This window comes from Mustelus asterias, chromosome 2, assembly GCF_964213995.1.
Source record: "Mustelus asterias chromosome 2, sMusAst1.hap1.1, whole genome shotgun sequence".
In the NCBI taxonomy this organism is placed as follows: Eukaryota; Metazoa; Chordata; class Chondrichthyes; order Carcharhiniformes; family Triakidae; genus Mustelus; species Mustelus asterias.
In genome coordinates, this window is record NC_135802.1 from 121,379,336 (window position 1) to 121,403,687 (window position 24,352).

General features: G+C 43.4%; 1 protein-coding gene across 22 annotated transcripts in view; it reads right to left on the bottom strand.

Moving 5' to 3' along the window:
- Window positions 1–2,220: 2,220 nt before the first annotated feature.
- The window catches only part of tbc1d7 (TBC1 domain family, member 7), a 104,903-nt gene continuing 82,771 nt past the window's right edge, over window positions 2,221–24,352 (bottom strand). For 12 of the 22 annotated variants that reach the window (XM_078240830.1, XM_078240926.1, XM_078240839.1 and 9 more), the window contains 2 exons: window positions 10,374–10,503; window positions 2,229–2,484 (listed from right to left, as the gene is read on the bottom strand). In XM_078240830.1, coding sequence (XP_078096956.1) covers window positions 2,398–2,484; window positions 10,374–10,503 — 217 coding nt within the window. In that variant the 3' untranslated portion in view covers window positions 2,229–2,397. Of the gene's footprint in view, window positions 2,485–10,373; window positions 10,504–24,352 lie in introns of all 22 variants that reach the window. The other 10 variants (XM_078240870.1, XM_078240956.1, XM_078240967.1 and 7 more) reach the window with 8 other exon arrangements.

The following is a 24,352-nucleotide window of genomic DNA, read 5'->3' on the forward strand; positions in this document are numbered from 1 at the left end:
ATTTGGCGGAGTTGCAGATAGTGACGAGGATTGTCAAAGGATAGATTGCAGACTTGGGTAGAGAAACGGCAGATCGAGTTTAATCCAGATAAATGAGAGGTGATGCATTTTGGAAGATCAAATTCAGGTGTGGATTATACAGTAAATGGCAGAACCCTTAGGAGCATTGATATGCAGAGGGATCTGGGCATACAGGTTCAGGAATCCCTGAAAGTGGCAACTCAGGTGGACAAGGTGGTCAAGAAGACATACAGCATGCTTGCCTTCATCGGCTGGGGCATAGAGTATAAAAGTTGGCAAGTAATGTTACAGCTGTATAAAACTTTAGTTAGGCCGCATTTGGAATGTACTACCAGAAGGACATGGATGCTTTGGAGAAGGTGCAAAGAAGGTTTACTAGGATGTCGCCTGGTCTAGAGGGTTTTAGGTATGAGGAGAGGTTGGATAAACTTGGATTGTTTTCACTGGAAAGACAGAGGCTGAGGGGCGACCTGATAGGAAGTCTACAAAATTATGACAGCATTGATAGAGTGGATAGTCAGAGGCTTTTTCCAGGATGGAAGGGTTGACTGCAAGAGGACACAGGTTTAAGGTGAGAGATAGTAAGTTTAGGGGAGAAGTGCAGGGAAAGTTTTTCACATTGAGGGTGGGCGGATGCCTGGAATGCACTGCCAGTGGAGGTGGTGGAAGCAGGCACGTTAGCAACATTCAAGGTGTATTTTGATAAACACATGAACGAGAGGTGAACAAGAGGGATAGAAACTGTGCATCAACGCAGGCTTGGTGGGCCGAAGAACCTGTTCTCGTGCTGTATTGTTCTTTGATTGTGATATTCCATAAAGGGTGGCACGATGGTTAACATTGTTACCTCAAAGTACCAGGGGAGTTTGAGAGAGAGGTGTCAGACGGATCAGCAGAGCAAGACATAGAAGGTGCCAGGGGGGCTTCTGAGAGAGAGGGGGAGAGAGAGCAGGTGGGGGGAGGGGGGGCGAGAGAGAAGGTGCTGGGAGGGGCTCAGGAGAGAGAGAGAGAGAGGTGCCAGGGCTTGGGTGGGGGGAGGGGGAGGGGGGGGGGGGGAAGAGAAGGTGCCGGGGGGCCCAGGAGAGAGAGAGAGAGTGAGAGAGAGATAAGCTCATGGAAGTTAGTAAGATAGAGGGTTATAGGTAAGCCTTGTAGGTAGGGACATGTTCGGCGCAACTTGTGGGCCGAAAGGCCTGTTTGTGCTGTAGCTTTTCTATGTTCTATCCTGACCTGCTGCATGTCTCACCCAGTGTGCTTCACATGAATGCTGACCTGCTTCATACTCCTCCTGGTCTGCTTTACAGTGATCTTGACCTACTTCACAATCCTCCCTGTTTGCTTCACAATGATCCTGACCTATTGCACACTCCACCTGGTCTCCTTCACAGTAATGCTCATCTTTTGCTCACTCCTTCCAATCGATTTCACAGTGATCCTGACCTGCTTCACACTCCTCCCGGTCTGCTTCACAGTGATCCTTACCTGCTGCATCTTGCTTGCAATCTGGTTGTGATCTTGGTTTGCTTTACATCCCTCCCAGACCAATTCAGAGTGATCCTGACCTGCAGCACACTAATCCAAACTGCATCACAGTAACCCTGATCCTTCTGTATATTTCTGCAGGTCTGTTTCACACTCCTCCTGATCTGACTCACAATGAACCAGCCCAGCTTCAACTTCTCCCCATCTTCTTTACAGTGATCCTGACTTGTTGCACACTGCTCACGGTCTGCTTCATACTGATCCTGAATTGCTGCATGCTGCTTCTGGTCTGCTTCACACTGATCCTGACCTGCTGTACATTCCTCCCGGTCTGCTTCACAGTGATGCTGACCTTCTGCTCACTCTTCCCAGTTTGCTTTACAGTGATTCACACGCCTCTTGGTCTACTTCACAATTATCCAGACCTGCTGAGCACTGCTCCCAGTCTGCTTCATACTCTTCCTGACCTGCTTCACACTCCACCCAGACTGCTTCACACTCCACCCAGACTGCTTCACAAGGCCAAGTGGGCAGCTGACCCTGTTCCCAACCGACCCCTGGGTAATGCTCATAAAGGTAGGAATTGCAGAACTGCCCTCACAACACACTCCTTTTTTCCCTCACCAAAATGTGGCCCCTCACTCCCAATGTCACTTCCACGGAACAAACATTTAACCGTACTCTGTTTCACGCTCCACACATGCTGCAAGACCTGCTCAGTATTTCCAGCAATTTTTGCTTTTATTTCAGATGTGTAAACATTTACAGTATTTTGTTTTTGTCAGTGTTGTCTGGTTCACTTAAAATACAAAATGCAAATTTTGTGCAAAATTATTTTAATAAATTATTAAATAGAAGACAATTAACATTACATGAATTTCATTCAATTTTTAATTACACAGAGTGCACAGGGGTTCCAACATACTTGTGCCATAAGTCAATGGCCTTGCTGATGATGGCATCTGTATTCTCCTGTGGAATCTAAATGAACACACAATTAATGCGCTGTCACAATGGGGCAAAGAAACAATATTATTAATCATCATAGTGATTTCCAAAAGCAAAGGCATACCAATTTTTCTTTTTCTAATTCATTCAATTGTGATGAGAATCACTGGCTAGGCCATCATTCATTGCCCATCTCTAATTGCCCTCAAGAAGGTCGTGGTGAACTCTTTTTGCACTGCTGCAGTCCATGTGGTTTTGATACCACAGCTCTGTTCGGAAAAGGGTTTCAGGATTTTGACCCAGGGACAGCAAATGAACAGCAATATATTTTCAATTCAGGATGCTGCATGTCTTGGAAGTAAACTTGCAGGTGGTAGTGTTCCCATCCATCTGCTGCACTTGTCCTTCTAGGAGGTACAGGTAGTGGTTTTGGGAGGTACAGGTAGTGGTTTTGGGAGGTACAGGTAGTGGTTTTGGGAGGTACAGGTAGTGGTTTTGGGAGGTACAGGTAGTGGTTTTGGGAGGTACAGGTAGTGGTTTTGGGAGGTACAGGTAGTGGTTTTGGGAGGTACAGGTAGTGGTTTTGGGAGGTACAGGTAGTGGTTCTGGGAGGTGCAGTCGAAATTGGGGTGGGTGGGTGAGCTGTGAGGAGGATGCAGAGATGCTTCAACGTGATTTGGACAGGCTGAGTGAGTGCGCATATGCATGGCAGATGCAGTATAAGGTGGATAAATGTGAGGTTACCCACTTTGGTAGCAATAATAGGCAGATATTGTAGATTTTATAAATAAGTATAAGTATTGAGAGGGGTGAAAACTCAGCGAGACTTTGGTGTCCTCATGCATCAGTCACAAGTAAGCGCGCAGGTACAGCAGGTAATAAAGAAGGCAAATTGTATGTTGGCCTTCATAGCAAGGGGATTTGAATACAGGAATAGCGATGTTTTACTGCAATTGTATAGAGTGTTGGTGAGGCCACACCAAGAGTATTTTGTGTAGATTTATCTGAGGAAGGAAGTCCTTGCCATAGAGGGAGTGCAGTGACAGTTTACCAGGCTGATTCCTGGGATGGAAGGTCTATGAGGAGAGACTAAGTCGGTTACGATTGTAATCATAGAGTCATAGAGGTTTACAGCATGGAAACAGGCCCTTCGGCCCAACTTGTCCATGCCGCCCCCTTTTTTTAAACCCCTAAGTTAGTTCCAATTGCCCGCATTTGGCCTATATCCCTCTATACCCATCTTACCCATGTAACTGTCTAAACACTTTTTAAAAAGACATTGGAATTTAGAAGACTGAGAGGGGACCTCATAGAAACTTATAAAATTTTAAAATGATTAGACAGGGTAGATGCAGAAAGTATGTTCCTGATGGCGGTCATAATTAGGGGTCATAGTTTGAGGATAACGGGTAAATCTTTTAGGACTGAGTTGAGGAGAAATGTCTTCACCCAGAGTGGTGAATCTGTGGAATTCGCTACCACAGTAACTAGTTGAGGCCACAACATTGTGTGATTTCAAGAAGAAATTAGATATAGCTCTTGAAGCTAAAGAGATCAAGAGTTATGAAGGGAAGGCGGGATCAGGATATTAAATTGATGATCAGCCATAATCAAATTGAATGGTGGAGCAGGCTCGAAGGATGGAATGACCTACTCCTGCTTCTATTTTCTATGTTTCTACTGCCACTGTGCATTGGTGGATGAGGGAGTGAATGATTAAGGTGGTAGAGGTGATCAAGTGGGCTGCTTTGCCCTAGATGGTGTCAAGTCTGCTGGGCGTTGCTGCAGTTGCACTCATCCAGGTAGGTGGAGGGTATATCATCGCAATCCAAACTTGCGTCACATAGATAGTGTTCGGATATTTGGGAGTCAGAAAGTGAGTTACTCGCCGTAGATTGCCCAAACTCCAGCTTGTCTTTGTAGCCAGTGGATGGAAATTTCCCAAAAATAGCAGTGGCACAGCAGGTGGGAGAAACGGCGAGGAAACCACCAGCCCCAAAGGCGGCTATGCCTGCCATAGCTGTCATCTCATAGCTGAATAAAGTGAAGGGGCAGGTCCCACCTCATGCTGGCGAGGCGAGCTCTGATAGAATGCCAGGAACTTTGGTTTTAAAGATCCAGGTGCTGTTTTCAAAGATACAAGAAATTAAAAATAGAACCCCCCAACCCTGCCCAAGGAACCTCTCCCCTACCCCGCCCCAAGAATGCCTGGAGGCAGAGTCTGGACATAACCCTTTCCCCTGAGCGATGCACTCACCTGAACTCCTTTGGCAGGTTCTGCTCGCTAGGTGTATGCCCTGACAGATCTGTCATGATTCACGTTGGATAATCTAACTGGGGGTGATATTCAGATGTAAAGGCCTGATAATCACATTTAAATTTATTGAAATGGGGATCCTGACATTCAACATCAGGATTTCTGTTACATCATTGGTGGGGGAAAGGGGACAATTCCAACAAAAAAACCTCACTGCAGTAAACCCTGTTTTGGGACTCCTGCGGGATTGCCTGCTCCCGCCGCTGATCTCACCCCATGAAAATAAGCGTGAAAATTCCACCACTGTGTATATATATATATATATATATATATATATATAATATATGGCTGGTCTAGTTAGGTTTCTGTCAATAGTAATATGCTGATTGTTGTATGCTGATTGTTGGGGCATTAGCGATGGTAATACCGTTAAGGTGGCCATCGTCTAACACTTGTGTGGCATGAACGTTCCTTGTCACGTAGCCACCAATCCTGAAGGTTGACCGGATCTTACTGTGTGCGGACATGAACTGCTTCAAATTGAGAGTTGTGATTAGTACTAAATATACTGCAATCAGTGAATATATGCATTTCTGAACTTATGGTGACTGGAATGTGATTGGTAAAGCAACTGAAGATGTTTGGGCCTATGAGGAACTACAGCAATATCCTGGAGCTGAGATAATAAATCCCCAGAACAACTGCCATCTTCCTTTTTGCTAGATGTGACTCCAGCCATTAAAGAGTATTCACCCTGCTCCCCATTGATTTAAATTTTGCTAGAGCTCCTTGCAGCCACATTTAGTCAAACACTGCTTTGAGGTCCAGGGCAGTCATTCTCATTGCACCTCTGAAATTCAGCATTTTTATTCATGTTTGGACCAAGACTGCAAATAAAGTCTCAGGATGAATGCTCTTGGAGAAACCCAAACTGTTTATCAGAGAGTAGGTTATTGTTGACAGTGCTGTCAAATACATCTCACATCACTTTGCTAATGGAAGTAGAGTGATGGGGATGAATATGGAGGAGAAGGCTCCACAAATAGCCCCATCCTCAATGATGGGAGAGCCCAGCACATCAGTGTCAAAAATAAGGATGAAGCATTTGCAACAATCTTCAGATAATCCAACTCAGACTCCTCTGGAGGTCCCAGCATCACAGATGTCAGCCTTCAGCCAATTCAATTCGCTCCAGGTGATATCAAGAAATGGCTGAAGGCACTACAAAGGCTGCAGGCCCTGACAATATTCTGGCAATAGTAGAAAAGCCTTGTACTCAAGAGCCCCCTTAACCATGCTGTTCCAGTATAGCTACAACACTGTTATCTACCTGGCAATGGAAAAAATTGCTCAGCTGTGCCCTGTACACAAAAAGCTGGACAAATCTAACCAAGTCAATTATTGCCACATCAGTCCACTCCCTATCATCAATAAAGTGACAAAAGGGGTCATCAACAGTGCTATCAAGCTGCAGTTGCTTAGCAATAACCTGCTCACTGCTGCTCTGGGGTTCTGTGCTTACCCCAGTCCAATGCCAGCATCTCCACATCATGGCTCTGGTTTCTGCCAGGGTCACTTAGCTCTTGACCTCATTACAGCCCCATGGTTCAAATATGGACAAAAGAGCTGAACTCTAGAGGTAAGGTGAGAGTGACTGCCCTTGACATTAAGGTAGCATTTGACCGAGGGAACAAAACTGGATTCAATGGTGGAGTCATACCTGACACAAAGGAAAATTTGGTTGGCGGTCAATCATCTCAGCTTCAGGACATTACTGCAGGAGTTCCTCAGGGTAGTGTCCTGGGCACAACCATCTTGAGCTGCTTTATCAATGATCTTCCTTCCATCATAAGGTCAGAAGTGGGGATGTTTGCCCATGACTGCACGATGTTCTGCAACATTCACGACTCCTCAGGTACCGAAGCAACCCATGTCTAAATGCAGTAAGTCTGGACAAGTGGCAAGTAACATTCACACCACACAAGTGCCAAGCAATGACTTTCTCCAACAAAAGAGAATCTCACCATTTAATGCATTACCATCACTGAATACCCAACCATCAACATTCTGGGAGGAGGGGGGGAGGAAGGGGTGTGTACCATTGACCAGAAACTGATTAGCCATATAAATACTGTTTCTACAGTCTACTGTTTACTCCCTAAACCCTGTGCACCATCCCTAAGACACAGATCCGGAATGCAGACGATTACTCTCCCCTTGCCTGGATGAGTGTAGCTCCAACAACGGTCAAGAATCTCGACACCACCCATGCAACTTGCAAACCCACGACCGCTACCTTCCAAAAGGGGAAGGGCAGCAGATACCTGGGAACATCACAATCTGGAAACATCACAACCTGGAAGCTCTCCTCCAACCACTCACTATCCTGACTTGGAAAAATATCACCATTGGTGGATCAAAATCCTGGAACTTCCTCCCTAACAGCAGTGTGGGTGTTGCTACATCCAATTGACTGCAGCAATTCAAAGCGGCACATTACCAGCACCTTCTCAAGGGCAATTAGGCATCAGCAATAAATGCTGGTCAACACCCAGATCAAAGGAATTAAAACAAAAAAATGACTAGACATGATCCGAGCATTTTCCATGTACATGATACATGGCAGTGTTGTAGCTGTACAGGAGCAGTTTGGCTAGTTAGCACAAATATTCAATCTTGCTGAAATGTGCTCTTGTGAATTTTCATAAAGTTTTGCCTGTTGCTTAATAAATCAAGGTCAAGTCTACCTGTGTCACCAATAGCTACAAAACGTGCAAAATGCAAAAATCTTTGATTTCATCATTCGGAATTCAAAGGAAAGCAAAAAATCAAATTGCCTATCAGCAGCCAATTTTCAGAGAGGCCAAGCTCTGATTAGCCATTTTGATTTCTTCAATTCCTCGTTGCTGGGCATAAAAGTGGAGGCCAGAGTAGAGATTAGGAGTGTGAAGAACGGTGGTGGCATCCGACGAATTGGGGCAGCACAGTGGCAGAGTGGTTAGCACTGCTGCCTCACAGCTCCAGGGACGCGGGTTCAATTCCGGCCTCGGGTGACTGTCTGTATGGATTTTGCACATTCTCCCCGTGTCTGCGTGGGTTTCCTCCTACAGTCCAAAGATGTGCGGGTTAGGTGGATTGGCCACGCTGTTGACCTTTAGTGTCAGGGGGACTAGCTAGCGTAAATATATGGGGTTATGGGGATAGGATCTGGGTGGGATTGTTGTCAGTGCAGGCTCGATGGGCCGAATGGCCTCTTCCTGCACTGTAGGGATTCTATGAATGCAAAGAGTGATGGCACCTGAGAAATGCGAAGAGTGGTGGTGGCACCTGAGGAATGCAAAGAGCGGCTGTGAGATGCCTGCACTTCTAAAAGTGCTGGATGGAGCAGTCCAAATTATCAACAGCATTAAAGCTCACCCACTGAAATCAAGACTGTTTAAATTCTGTGCAATGAAATGAACACAGCACACAGCTCTGCTCCTACATACACAGGTGAGGTGGCTGTCCAAAGCGAAGTGCTTGTGAGACTGCCTGAGCTTCGTTATGAAGTTTTGGTGTTTTATGTGGATCAGAAGTGTCAATTTTCAAAACTGTTAATATTTACTCAAGGCTTCTGCGACTTGCATATTTTGCAGATATTTTTACAAGGCTAAATGGAGTGAACCAGTCTCTAAAAGACGGATATTACTGTCTTCATTGCAAGGGATAAGATTTCATCACTGGCAATGAAATCGTGCTTCTGGACTGAGTGCACAGAAAATAAGACTTTCCACTGCATTCTCACGCTGAATGACTTTCTCACTTAAATTAATCCCATCCCAAAAGAAGATATTTTCAGTGAGATTACACAGCACCAGCACACCTCCACTGGTGAATTTTTGGAGCAGCTTAATGTACGATTCTCCACTGAAGATGCCAGGAAGGTCAGCCTTCAGTTCTTTGTTGAACAAAATAATGTTTTATTGGTAATATATGCATAGATATAGCTAGAGAAGATTTGTTTACATTCGATTTCTGTGTTCGCACCTATTTTGCTACAAAAAAAGGGCTTTGACATTAAGAGAATGTTTGGGGTTCCCCAATGCTCCTGGGAGGTCACAAAGGTTTCTGTGGCTCAAAAAGTTTGGAAACCCTGATCTACAAAAACAGAAACGTGCAGTCTACAGTATTCAGGATTTAGTCAGTGTCAGATCTTATTGCAATCCTGATGCACTGTCACTATTAAAACAGTATGTGATTCTTCAAATCTTTTTAAAGTAATTTCTTAATATATTTTCCCATCTGTACTGCTATGCAAAGCAGCTTTCTTGACTGAAAAGCCAGGCTAAATACCTATGTTGAAGTCTTCATTAATGTCACATAATGGATCAGCTGTTGGCTGATGTACAATTGTGATCCATGCTAATTAGTCCTGACCCAATCCTCATTTGGCGCACCTCACAGCACAAGACACAGTACAGAGATGTAATCAGGAGGATAGAAATAACCCAGATTATTTAGCAAAACTAGCTTTTCTTTTAAATCTGTGAAAAGTCAATATTCAATATTGCCTATTTCTAATATCTCAAACAACTGTCATCGTTCCAACTTTTTACAGTGAATGGGAGCAAACCATTGTTGGACTGTTTACGAAGCTGAACTAGCAAAAAGCAAGCACTTGTAGACATAAAACAAGACGCATGGCAGTGCCTAATATGCTCATTTTTGATAGAATCTCACTGTCTAATGTGGGGCTATACCTTATACTTGGTTACTTCCTTTGTGATGATTTAATGTGTACAGTGGCTGTGATGCAATTCCTCCTTCAATTGTAAACTGAGAGAAGGAGAACTAAAAATAGAAGTTGTGGGTAAAAATAAACTGACCAAATAAAAGAAAACGACAATTCTTCTTGTTTCCCTCTCACCAGAAAAGGAAAGGGAAGAAGATTGGACAAGACAATTACAAGGCCATAATTTACTCTGCATTTACAATTTATCAATCTGAACAAAACTAAAGAATCTTATATACGAGAACTCAGTATCTAAAAGAATCAAATAGCTGAGATTATGATAGAAAGTGAAATTAAAAATTGGAGAGACTGGATTCAGACATTTTCTTTTAGATAGCCAGTGTTCAGTAAGGAGGTGAGAGAAAATATCACTAATGGAATCACATCTTAAAAATAGACTTACATTTATATAATACCTTTCATAATCTCAGGATATCTCAATGCACTTTCTGGATGTACGTTTTGATCTACACTAATATATACAAATAATGCAAACTGTTTAATGCAACTTTATCATGACCATAAACACGAATGAGTACAAACTAATAATGGAACATCTGAGTTAATATTTACTTTAAGAAGGCAGTCTCTTTCTTGCATGAATTTGAAAGACAATTAATTAGAATGCAATCAGTGCAGTTTATGATAAGTACTCAAAAATCAGTTGAGTAATCAATAGCAAAATGAATTTTGATAATCCAAATTGTACAATCTCAACCATCACCAGAAATGCATACAACTCACCATTATGTAAAACGCTTTGCACCATTGAAACTCAAAACTAAGTATTGTGTCTTACTATTCCAATTTTTCAGACGAGGGAGGCAATTTACTTGGGAAATGTTACCAAAACAATGCAGCATTGTGATGAGTTGAAGATCCAGTGAGACTTACATTTTGCAGGAATTGGACAATGTTCTCTGCTTTATTCATCGCCATCAATTTCATTTTAAAAGTTAATAAAATCTCCAAGGCTACAAAGACCAGGATTTTGCAGGATCCACTTATGATTTTGTCCCAAACTCTGAAAATCAAAAATCATCATGCGAGAAGTGTGATTTCACAAACAAAATAAACCAAATGCATGTTTGAACTGATAGTGACCTATCAGATGAAATGCCTCAAAGCATGGATACGATGGATTACCTTGAAGTATGATTAGTGTGTGAAGTACCACTGTATACAATGACTCACAAATAGCAATTGACCTGTTAATCTATGTTTGGTACTGTTAGTTGTGGCAGGAAAGCAGGTCAGGATACTGGGAAGGCTTTATGCTCATCTTCAGATGGTGCAATAGAATTCATAATGTCAATTTCTGAAGCAGAACAGGCAGTTTAGTATATGATTAAAAAGATGGTATTTAGATTGGCACAGACATTTCATGGCATGTTAAACTTGTTCATACACCCTTCAGCCCACAAATGTTTTGACCTGCAAGTTGTTGGAAATGCGAGCTGATGAGGATGATTGAGTAGGTAAATTCAATGTTATATTAGATGCAAAAAGAGATGGAAGGATAGATTGGATTAAGAGTGAGGGAGCGAAAAGAAATAAAACATAATTTTATTTTCTTTTACGTTTTAAAATTTTATATTTTTAACATCTGCAACAACGCACTGGTTGAAAAAAACGAGGCTTTATACTTTTTCACTTTCTGGTCAAGAGAGATTGATTGATGGTTATGGACAATCATCACATCATTTCAGGGAGATTTATGCTGTTTGTCACAACTTTCTGTGGGGCATTTAGTGTGTAAATGGAACAACTGCATGGAAGTTACAGGAGGGTTCAAAGAGGTGATGTAGTTTCCACAACAGAGGAGTGGTGCAAACTGGCCAGCAGCTTGCAGCAATTCTCAATTCACGAGGTACCTGCTCTTCGTCACAAGTTGCTGCTGACTTGCAGCATGTAACTTTTAGATGCATGTCCAGCATACCTAGGCTGCTCCTACAAAGCAATATTAACCTAGATTATGGATTTAAACCACGTATAGAGCTCAAGGAGCTACACAATATCCTGGTTACTTTTTTTTCTTCAACACCCATATCTCTTAGTTTTTGTTTTGTTGGTCCTGTATCCAAAGTTGTGCAAGATTAAATAACTGGTCATTACAGATTTAGATCAACTTAGATTGACAAATGTGCCAGTTCCTATTTTGGACGTCTGTATACTTGTTTTTAAAATAATTGTAATTTGTTACAAACCATTTCATTCCCCTTCAAGATTCTCTCAAATTACAAACATTATTTGTTTCAAAGGCACATAGACAACACGCAACTGGTGACGTCTGGAACTTGCTATCTACAAGACGGAGGAAGTGGAGGCCATCAATAATTTTGGAAAGGAAATTCGATGGGCACCTGAGGGAAATAACCTTACAGGACTAGGGGGCATGGGACTGACTGTGTTCTATAGTGTCAGCTTGGACTCAATGAAGTGAATGACCTCCTTCCATGTCATAATAATGACTCTATGGCAAATTTCAGGTTCAATTCTTGGGACAGATCCAACCTGGGGAAACTGTAGAGGTGCCAGCGTTGGCCACAGCTTCCCAGACCAGGGAGGGGTAAGAGATCAGTACAGATTCCCTCATCTACTCAGTATTCAATACCCCTTGCATGCATGCAAAGAGGTCAAGTGAAAACAGGATTGGTCATTGGCCATGATATCACCCCAACCTTAATTCAATTGACATATTGTCTAAATTCAGCCAATTGGATGAGGTACATCTGCGTCAGTTTCCTCCAGGTGCTCCGGTTTGGATTCAAGCTCCGGAAGAGCTCGAATTATTTATTTCTAGGGGAGAAGTAAAAGGCAGCAAAAAGGATACAGAAACAGGTCACCAGTCCACTTTGTTGACGAGGGGGACTAATACACAATAGTCTCAGCTTCAACCAATCCATCATTGTGGGCTACGGTCTGATTTCCTATTTGAAGGCGAAGCCTCCAAAACATTCTGACACCATTTCATGTCCAGTGAAGATGAAACAAATGGAAACTTTAAAATAGAAAAATAAGCAGCAGTAGGTTGGTGGAGGCTTTTGCAATTAGGACTCGATTAGGAAATTGCAATCAGGCTTCTCATGAGTCGAATAGGTAAACACACTATCTGATGTTGCACTAGGCAATACAGATGCCATTCACAGTCTATGTTGTGTTAACTGATGTCAGCTGATTTGATTTATTGTCACATGTATTAACATAGAGTGAAAAGTATTGTTTCTTGCGCACCATACAGACAAGACATACCGTTCATAGAGAAGGAAACAAGAGGGAGTGCAGAATGTAGTGTTACAGTCATAGCTAGGGTGTAGAGAAAGATCAACTTAATGCAAGGCAAGCCCATTCAAAAGTCTGACAGCAGCAGGGGAGAAGCTGTTCTTGAGTCTGTTGGTATGTGACCTCAGACTTTTGTATCTTTTTCCCGAAGGAAGAATGTGGAAGAGAGAATGTCCAGGGGTCCATGGGGTCCTTAATTATGCTGGCTGCTTTGCCGAGGCAGCGGGAAGTGTAGACAGAGTTAATGGATGGGAGGCTGGTTTGCGTAATGGATTGAGCTACATACATGACCTTTTGTAGTTCCTTGCGGTTTTGGGCAGAGCAGGAGCCATACCAAGCTGTGACACAACCAGAAAGAATGCTTTCTATGGTGCACCTGTAAAAGTTGGTGAGAGTTGTAGCTGACATGCCAAATTTCCTTAGTCTTCTGGGGCATCACATGTGGCACAAACAAGCTTGAGATTAGAAAACCAAAATTTACTAAAGTTGCATCTCACAAATTCTATCCCGTGACTTCTCAAGCAAGTGGACTTGTACATGTGGGGTGTGGAATGGACTGCCTGCAGTGATAGTGGAGTCGGACACTTTAGGAACATTTAAGCAGTTATTGGATAGGCACATGGAGCACACCAGGATGATAGGGAGTGGGATAGCTTGATCTTGGTTTCAGATAAAGCTCGGCACAACATCGTGGGCCAAAGGGCCTGTGCTGTGCTGTACTGTTCTATGTTCTATGTTGAATGAACACAGGATCAGGCTCAAATAAAAAAAAGTGCAGGAAAAACTCAGCAGGTCTGAGAGAAACAGAATTAACATTTTGAGTCCAATGTGACTCCACTTTTTGTAGCATCCGCCACTGCAGTATTTTGCTTTTATTACAGGTTCAGGCTTGACTATGAATGGCTCTATGGTCAAATAGTTTTTTTCACATACTCTCTGGACTCAATGGTCACTTAGGGCAGGTGTTAAAGCCTTCTAATGGCGACACACTAAAGTCAGCAACTGGTGTGGTAGAGAAAAAAAAAATCAGAAAACTCTCACAAATTCAATAAGCAAATTTTGGAATTAAGAGACCAGTGCATGAATATTGCCATGATTTTATTTGCTTGAATATACATTTCTGGGAATAACTATGGTGATGCAGGTGCTGTGATGTTATCTAATGGACACTTCAATATTATAACTCCTGAATACAGAAATGTCCTTTATTTTATTTGAAACATAAAATAGAATCATAGAATCCCTACAGTGCAGAAGGGTGCCATTTGGCCCATCAAACCTGTACTGTCAACAATCCCACTCAGGCCCTATCCCCGTAACCTCATGTATTTACCCTCCTAATCCCCCTTACACTGAGGGACAATTTAGCATGGCCAATCCCCCTAACCTGCACATCTTTGGACTGTGGGAAGAAACCGAAGCACCCGGAGGAAACCCATGCAGACAAGGGAAGAACGTGCAAATTCCACACAGACAGTCCCCCAAGGCTGGAATTGAACTCAGGTCTCTGGTGCTGAGGCAACAGTGCTAACCACAGTGCCACCAAAAGGGGGTTCTTTGGTATAACTTTAATATTATGGTTACTATCTGCTTCTGTAAACTTGAAGTCACTTAATTCCCAGATAATTCAAATTGTACTCTACGGTACTGTACCATTTTAATGCAACTACTAAATAAAAATTTCTGGATAATGCAAATTTGGGTGCCAAAAATTATCCTGAATTATTAGTGGACTGTAGTTGCAAATGAGAGGAAAATGTCTCATACCACAAGATTCTGATCCACAAGAGATACTGTTAAGGTCAATTCCAAATTTCAGTCTGGCCTCAAGAAAAAAAACAATAACCTGCAACTGGGATGTAACCCAAACTTAACCAAATTTGTTTTACCAAAAATGTAATTTCATAATTAGGTAAATATTAATCTGTATCAATGTTATCCTAAAGCCTCTTGCTAAGGTAAAAATTTATTGCTGTTCTCTTTTTCATTATTCACATTCTAACTTTTTAAAAACTATTTTCCTGAAGTAGGACTACAGATAAATGACGACAAAGATCCTCAAAGTACAGACACATACTGACAGCCCCAAATAACACACAGTGCATAAACCACCCTTAGAAACTGCCAGCACACTCAAATTATGAACTACAGACAGCCTTCACTGCACCAAGTCAGTTTACAATTTAAAACATTGGGCAAACAGGCAAATGCAAGGTAGCACAATGTGAAAGAAAATGTGTAATGGAGGTCTTTTCAACCTGCATTCATAGTAGCAGAGAAACCTCTCTGTCCTTTGGACTGAATACTTGGTCATCTCCTTTAGTGGTAGAACAGTTTCTCTGCTGCATATAGACATTGTGTAAATTGATCTTCAAGGCACAAAATGAAGGAGTCAGGGGCCTTGAAATCATGGGAATGTGGTCTGTACTTGCCAGTGTGGGGGAACATAAACTTGTGTGAGATTTTGGGAGTGTCCACACACATACAGAGCAATGCACAACAGCTTATGTTTATATAACACACTGAATGTAATCAAATGTTGCAAGATGTTCTGAACATTATAAAACTAAATATGACACTGAGTCACCTAAGGAGATATTAGGTCAGATGGAACTGAAAGGGAGAAAGCAAATTGAGTGGCAGGTAGGGTGCTGCAATTAAAATCAGGCCAGAATGAGAGGAATGAAGATATCTCAGAGGGTTATGAGGCTGCAGGAGATTAGAGTTGGGGAGGGAGACAGCCATGGAGAGATTTTAAAACAAGGATGAAAATTTTATAATTGAGATGTTGCTTGACTGGGAGTGGAGCAAGTCAGTGAGCACAGAAGTGATAGGTAAACAGGATGATGTGAGTTAAGATATTGGCATAAGGATTTTGTAGGGTAAAATATTAGACCAGCCAGAAGTGTATTAGTCAAGTCTGGAGGCATTGAAGGCCTGAGTGAGTAATTGAGTGAGTATGAGTTTTGAAACGCATCTTGGGGTCCAATATTGTGAGCAGACTGGATTAGTATTAGACTGTTACAGGGGGAGGGATCGAGCAAGTATATAGGAAACAAAAACAATGGCTTGGAAGACATTTCTGCTTTCCCAGGACTGAATGTTGGATAAGCAATCTGATAGTTTAACAAAAGTGAAGGAGTCAAAAAAGGTGGAGGAGAGGTAGAGCTGGGTGGTGACAGCCAACACTGTTGCCAAAGGGCAGCTTGGAGAAAAAGGAAGATATTTAAGGGAACACCAAAGTGGAAAGAGAAGCCATTACAGGTGGCACTCTGGCTATAAATAGGTAGAAAAGATTGGAACCAAATGAGAGCTGTCTCATCCAGCTGGAAGAAAGTGGAGAACAATGGTGTGGCCATCTATGTCAAAGCTGCAGACAAGTCACAAAAGATGAGGAGGGACAGTTCATTTCTGTCACATTCCAACATTTGCGACTTTGATAAGCGATGAGCTTTATCAGTACTATGATAGGTTCGGAAATTGGAGGATTCAAACATGGAGTTCTGGGAAAGGGGAGCATGGATTTGGAAGGTGACAACACATTGAAGGACTTTGGAGAAGAAAGGGAGGATACAGATGGGGTTCATAGAGTCATAGAGGTTTACAGCATGGAAACAGGCCCTTCAGCCCAACTTGTCCATGCCGCCCCTAAGCTAGTCCTAATTACCTGCGTTTGGCCCATATCCCTCTATACCCATCTTACCCACATAACTGTTTAAACGCTTTTTAAAAGACAAAATTGTACCCGCCTCACTACTACTACTGGTTGTTTGAAAGGATGGAGGAATCAAGGATTGTTTTTTTGAGAAGAGGGATAATGATGATGGCAGATTTGGAGAGGGGAACAACATCTGGACAGACAGAGAGAACAGTTGACGAACATAGTAATGAGAAGGGAGAGTTAGTGGTTAGCAGTTTAGTGGGAATAGGATCTGAGGAGCAGGAGGTGGGTCTTCTGGACAGAGTGAGCTTGGAGAGGGCACATCATCTCTCTAAAACCACATAAATGGCGTTTTTGCAAGTTACATGCACACAAGCCCGACACAGCATTGCATTTAATCTTAATGCAAGACTGAAATGCATCAGTCATTCAAGATGTTCAATACTGTCTAATACAGACACTGGTATAACTGGCTCTGTTAAAAAAAAACCAGAGGATGTTGTGTATCCCATTAAAAAAAACACAGGATATTGTATGACCCTGTTAAAAAGAGTGAGGGATGTGTGTGATCCTGTTTAAAAAAAAGTTGGATTTTTTGTGAGACTGTTCACAAAACAAATGCAGGATGTTCTGTTTATGGTGCACATTTTGTAGAAGGCGGTATGACAATGAGGACCTAGGCCTATCAGATGATGATATATCCAGCATGAGGATCTTTGATGTGAAAGAAAAGCTTAATATTGCCTGATACAATTCAGGTTACATGCACTTTATGAGAGAAACAGATAAGAATTAGGAGTGAGGTATATTTTTCAATGTATAGCAAATCCCCTTTAGACTGCGACTGTAGCAGCAATACTGCAGCTTGCCTGTCAGTGGACTCTGCTTGAATCTTGAATTTCCCACCATGAAGGCAGGCTATTTGACAAGCATAGTCATTTTTTCACAATCCAAATCATTATTTTTCCCATGTGCAAAACAATTTTTCTGTTAAATCAATTTCAAAATGAGATGATGTCTGAAATACAGGAAAACTACAGACATTTTTTAAAAATTCCGGCTGTTTGTGAGAAAGGATAATCGACACCTTAACCACAGACTTCAATGGATGCAGCAAAATGTAGCTTTGCTGTGACATATCCCACCTACCAGCAAGAATTATTGGCGGGATGTTAACAGATAGAGATAATTGGTGACCACCCTACTAAATATCCACCTATAAAAGCAACAAGTTGTTCTGGTGAGCTCTGCATTCCAAAGGTGCATCTTAAACTAGAAATCTGTCACAAATAAACAGCAGTCAATTTTCTGTGGATGGCTGATACACAGTAAATGAGTGTATCAGTGCTGCTTCACAGCTCCAGGGAGCTGGGTTCGATTCCCGGCTCGGGTCACTGTCTGTGTGGAGTTTGCACATTCTCCTCGTGTCTATAGAACATAGAACAGTACAGCACAGAACAGGCCCTTCGGCCCACGATGTTGTGCCGAGCTTTATCTGAAACCAAGATCAAGCTATCCCACTCCCTATCATCCTGGTGTGCTCCATGTGCCTATCCAATAACCGCTTAAATGTTTCTAAAGTGTCTGACTCCACTATCACTGCAGGCAGTCCATTCCACACCCCAACCACTCTCTGCGTAAAGAACCTACCTCTGATATCCGTCCTGTATCTCCCACCACGAACCCTATAGTTATGCCCCCTTGTAATAGCTCCATCCACCCGAGGAAATAGTCTTTGAACGTTCACTCTATCTATCCCCTTCATCATTTTATACACCTCTATTAAGTCTCCCCTCAGCCTCCTCCGCTCCAGAGAGAATAGCCCTAGCTCCCTCAACCTTTCCTCATATGACCGACCCTCCAAACCAGGCAGCATCCTGGTAAATCTCCTCTGCACTCCTTCCAGCGCTTCCACATCCTTCCTATAGTGAGGTGACCAGAACTGCACACAATATTCCAAATGTGGTCTCACCAAGGTCCTGTACAGTTGCAGCATAACCCCACGGCTCTTAAACTCCAACCCCCTGTTAATAAAAGCTAACACACTACAGGCCTTCTTCACAGCTCTATCCACTTGAGTGGCAACCTTTAGAGATCTGTGGATATGGACCCCAAGATCTCTCTGTTCCTCCACAGTCTTCAGAACCCTACCTTTGACCCTGTAATCCACATTTAAATTTGTCCTACCAAAATGAATCACCTCACATTTATCAGGGTGTGGGTTTCCTCCGGGTGCTCCGATTTCCTCCCACAGTCCGAAGATGTGCGGGTTAGGTTGATTGGTCATGCTAAAAATTGCCCCTTAGAGTCCTGAGATGCGTAGGTTAGAGGGATTAGCAGGTAAATATGTAGGGATATGGGGATAGGGTCTGGGTGGGATTGTGGCCAGTGCAGACTCGATGGGCCGAATGGCTTCCTTCTGCACTGTAGGGGTTCTATGATTGTCTGATTTCGGACATTTATTTTGAATGTATATGTTGAAAAGATGAGTTTGCAATTTCCTTTGTGCTGGAAGATGGCCCGAAAAAATTGGAAAATGGATCATAAACTGACCCCCTGATGTTTAACATTACCATATATTGTTGGTACAAAATGCATATCCTACATATGTGGGTCATTTGGTAAAAGGGTATCACTGGAAAAAGTTTGAAAAACATTGCACTAGATCACTCAGTCATCAACTGAGTTCAATATCTTCCTGTCTACCAACAATGTACAGGGCACACTGCAATACCTAAACAAGCTTACTGTGTCTGCAATTCCCTGCCCCTATGATCTTCAAAGATGATCATTTCAGAGGTCAGGAATCCTGCAGCCAGTAACTTTTTTTATTCATTCATGGGATTTGGATGTCACTGGCTAGGCCAACATCTATTCCCCATTTTTAATTTCCCTCGAAGTGGAGTTGCTGCAGTCCATGTGGCGTAATTACACCCACAGTTTTCTTAGGGAGTTCCAGGATCTTGGCCGAGTGACAGTAATGGAACAGCGATATATTTCCAAGTCAGGATTGTGATTGGATTGGAGGGGAACTCCCAGGAGGTGGTGTTCCCAGGTATCTGCTGCTTTTGCCCTTCTAAACGGAAGCGGTTGTGGATTTGGAAGATTCTGTCTCAGGAGCCTTGTTGAGTTCATTCAGTCCATCTTGCAGATTGTACACACTGCTGCCGCTGCTCGTCAGTGGAGGAGGAAGTGAAAGTTTGCAGAAGTAGTGCTAGTCAAACGGGCTGCTTTGTCCTGGATGGTGTCAAGCTTCTTGACTGTTGAAACTGCGCTCATCTAGGCAAATTGACAGTATTCCATTACATTCCTTACTTGTGTCTTGCAGATGGCAGACAGGTTTTAGGGAGTCAGGAGGTGAATTACTCGCTGCAGGGTTCCTGGTCTTAGACCTGCTCTTGTAGCCACAATATTTATATGGTTAGTCAGTTTCTGGTCAATGGTAATCCCCAGGGTGTCGACAATGGGGGATTCAACGAATCCCATTGAATGTCAAGGGGCGAGAGTTAGATCCTCTCATGTTGGAGATGGTCATTGCCTGCATTTGTGTGGCATGAATGTTACTTACCACTTATCAGTCCAAACTTGGATATTGTCTTGGTCTTACTGCATTTGGACATGGACTGCTTCAGTATCTAAGTCATCGCGAATGGTGAACATTGTGCAATCATAAGAAAACATCCCCACTTCTGACCTTACGATGGAAGGAAGATCATTGATGAAGCAACTGAAGATGGTTGGGCCTAGGACACTGCCCTGAGGAACTACAGCAATGACGACATGGAACTGAAATGATTGACCATCAACAACTACAATCATCTTCCTTTGTGCTAGGTGTGACTCCAACCTGTGGAGAGTTTTCCCCTCATTCCCATTGACTCCAGTTTTGTCAGGACTGCTTGATACAATACTTGTTCCAATGCTGCCTAAATGTCAAGGGCAGCCATTCTCAACTCACCTCTGAAGGTCAGTTTCTTTATCCATGTTTGAACCAAGGCTGCAATGAGGTCAGAAGCTGAGTGGCCCTGGAGGAACCCAAACTGAGCTTCAGTGAGCAGGTTTTTGCAAAGCAAGTGCTGCTTGATAGTACTGTTGAAGACCCCTTTCATTACTTCATTGATGATCGAGAGTAGACTGATGAGGCAGTAATTGGCCAGGTTGGATTTGTCCTGCTTTTTGTGTTCAAGACTCACTGGGCAATTTTCCACATTGCCGGGTAGATGCCAACTTTGTAGCTGTATTGCCCCATGCTCCACTTATGCTCCCCTGGGCCCAGCCGCTCCATGCTCCACTTGAACTTCCCTGGGTTCTGCTGTTCCAGCTGAGTACTTCTCTTTTTGTGCTCCTACACTCTCTCTCCCTATTCCACTGCCACCTGACCCACAAACACACTGTTCCACCAGAGGAGCAAGTACAAGACCTCATGTCAACAGCCCTGCTCCAAGCATTGACACCTAATAGACTGCATCACTGTCTGAGTGAGGGACATGATGTGGAGTGAGGGACCGCAGAGATGTGTGCATCACCTGTGCCATGACTGTAGCTGACGGTTGACGAAGGAAGGGCCGTGGATGTCGTCTATATGGATTTCAGTAAGGCATTTGACAAAGTCCCACATGGCAGGTTGGTTAAGAAGGTTAAGGCTCATGGGATACAAGGAGAGGTGGCTAGATGGGTGGAGAACTGGCTTGGCCAGAGGAGACAGAGGGTAGCGGTCGAAGGGTCTTTTTCCAGCTGGAGGTCTGTAACCAGTGGTGTTCCGCAGGGCTCTGTACTGGGACCTCTGCTATTTGTGATATATATATAAATGATTTGGAAGAAGGTGTAACTGGTGTTATCAGCAAGTTTGTGGATGACACAAAGATGGCTGGATTTGCGGATAGCGATGAGCATTGTCGGGCAATACAGCAGGATATAGATAGGCTGGAAAATTGGGCGGAGAGGTGGTAGATGGAATTTAATCCGGATAAATGCGAAGTGATGCATTTTGGAAGAAATGGCCTTTATCAATCGAGGGATTGAGTTTAGGAGTCCGGGGATAATGATGCAGCTATATAAGACCCTCGTCAGACCCCACTTGGAGTACTGTGCTCAGTTCTGGTCGCCTCACTATAGGAAGGATGTGGAAAAGATTGAAAGGGTGCAGAGGAGATTTACAAGGATGTTGCCTGGATTGAGTGGCATGCCTTATGAGGATAGGCTGAGGGAGCTCAGTCTTTTCTCCTTGGAGAGATGAAGGATGAGAGGAGACCTAATAGAGGTATATAAGATGTTGAGAGGCATAGATCGGGTGGACTCTCAGAGGCTTTTTCCCAGGATGGAAATGTCTGCTACGAGAGGACACAGGTTTAAGGTGCTGGGGAGTAGGTACAGGGGAGATGTTAGGGGTAAGTTTTTCACACAGAGGGTGGTGGGTGAGTGGAATCGGCTGCCAGCAGTGGTGGTGGAGGCGAACTCAATAGGGTCTTTTAAGAAACTCCTGGATGAGTACATGGAGCTTAATAGGATGGAGGGTTATAGGTAGGTCCAGAAGGTAGGGATGTGTTCGGCACAACTTGTGGGCCGAAGGGCCTGTTTGTGCTGTAGTTTTTCTATGTTCTAAATAACGTAGGGAGGAGTTATATAATAAATGGCAGAGCCATCAAGAGTATAGAAACACAGAGGGACCTAAGTGTGCAAGTCCACAAATCCTTGAAGGTGGCAACACAGGTGGAGAAGGTGGTGAAGAAGGCATATGGTATGCTTGCCTTTATAGGACGGGGTATAGAGTATAAAAGCTGGAGTATGATGATGCAGCTGTATAGAAAGCTGGTTAGGCCACATTTGGAGTACTGCGTCCAGTTCTGGTCGCCACACTACCAGAAGGACGTGGAGGCGTTGGAGAGAGTGCAGAGAAGGTTTACCAGGATGTTGCCTGGTATGGAGGGTCTTAGCTATGAGGAGAGATTGGGTAAACTGGGGTTGTTCTCCCTGGAAAGACGGAGAATGAGGGGAGATCTAATAGAGGTATACAAGATTATGAAGGGGATAGATAGGGTGAACGGTGGGAAGCTTTTTCCCAGATCAGAAGTGACGTTCACGAGGGGTCACGGGCTCAAGGTGAGAGGGGCGAAGTATAACTCAGATCTTAGAGGGATGTTTTTTACACAGAGGGTGGTGGGGGCCTGGAATGCGCTGCCAAGTAGGGTGGTGGAGGCAGACACGCTGACATCGTTCAAGACTTATCTGGATGGTCACATGAGCAGCCTGGGAATGGAGGGATACAAACGATTGGTCTAGTTGGACCAAGGAGCGGCACAGGCTTGTAGGGCCGAAGGGCCTGTTTTCTGTGCTGTACTGTTCTTTGTTCTTTTGTTCTGACGACTGCCAGACAGACCACCAACTAATTCACTCTACCATCTCCATTGATGTTGTCCAAAACCAGCAGAGGCAGAATAAAAACTGCCGCAGAAATATCAATATCGCTGGACTTAAAGATCCTGATAAGAAAGACCTACTCAACTGATGCCTCACAACTAACTGGCGATGAACAACAAGCCAGGGCCACAGAGTGTCCATAGCGTCTGGGTGCTCTAAAAGCCACCATAATAAACACCTGCATGAAGACACATTTTCCTGGCTAATCCATCTCCCTACCCATTTTAGGGCATTAAGGGGCAGTTTTAGCGTGGTCAATTCATCTAGCCTGCACACCTTTGGACTGGAGGACGAAACCCATGCAGACACCAGGAGAACGTGTAAACTCCACACAGACAGTCACCCAAAGCCAGAACTGGGTCCCTGGCGCTGTGAGGCAGCAATGATAACCACTGTACCACCATGCTGCCCATGGGGGTCAGAACAAATAACAACAGCAAATTTCTTTAAAGGAAATTAGTGAATCAAATGGGTTTAACATAGAAACACAGAAAGTAGAAGCTGGAGTAGGTGATGGGAAGGCGATGGTCTAGTGGTACTATCGCAAGACCATTAATACAGAAACTTCCGTGGACCCGGGTTCGAATCCTGCCATGGCAGGTGGTGGAATTTGAATTCAATAAAAAAAAATCTGGAATTAAGAATCTATTGATGACGATGAAACCATTGTTGATCGTCAGGAAAACCCATCTGGTTCACTAATGTCTTTTAGGGAAGGAAAACTGCCGTCCTTAACTGGTCTGGCCTACATGTGACTCCAGAGCCACAGTAATGCGGTTGACTCTCATCTGTCCTCCAAGAGCAACTACGGATGAGCAATAAATGCTGGCCAACCAGCGACGCCCATGTCCCACAAATGAATTTAAAAAGGCCATTTGGCCCTATGAGCTTGCTCTGCTATTCATTTTGATCATGGCTGATCGTCAAAATCGATACCCTGATCCTGTCTTTCCCTCATATCCCTTGATCCCTTTAGCCAAGAGCTATATCTAATTTCTTCTTGAAATCACAACATTTTGACCTCGACTACTGTCTATTGTACCGAATTCCATAGATTCACCACTCTCTGGATGAAGAAATTTAACCTCACCTCAGTCCTAAAACGTTTACGCCTTATCCTCAACCTTTGACCCCTAGTTCTGGACTCCCCCACCATCTGGAACATTGATTCTGAATCTACCCTGTCCAACCCTGTTAGAATTTTATAAGTTTCTAAGCGATCCCCTCTCACTCTTCTAAACTCCAGTGAATATAATCCTAATTGACTTTGTCTCTCCTCATATGACTGATCTGTCATCCCAACAATCAGCATGCACTCCCTCTATTGTAAGGACATCCTTCCTCAGATAAAGATACCAAAACTGCACACAATACTCTAGGTGTGGCCTCACCAATCCTTTATACAATTGCAGTAAAACATCCCTATTCTTATACTCAAATGCTCTCGCTCTGAAGGCCAACATATCATTTGCCTTCTTTATTGTTTGCTGGACCTGCGTACTTACTTTCAGCG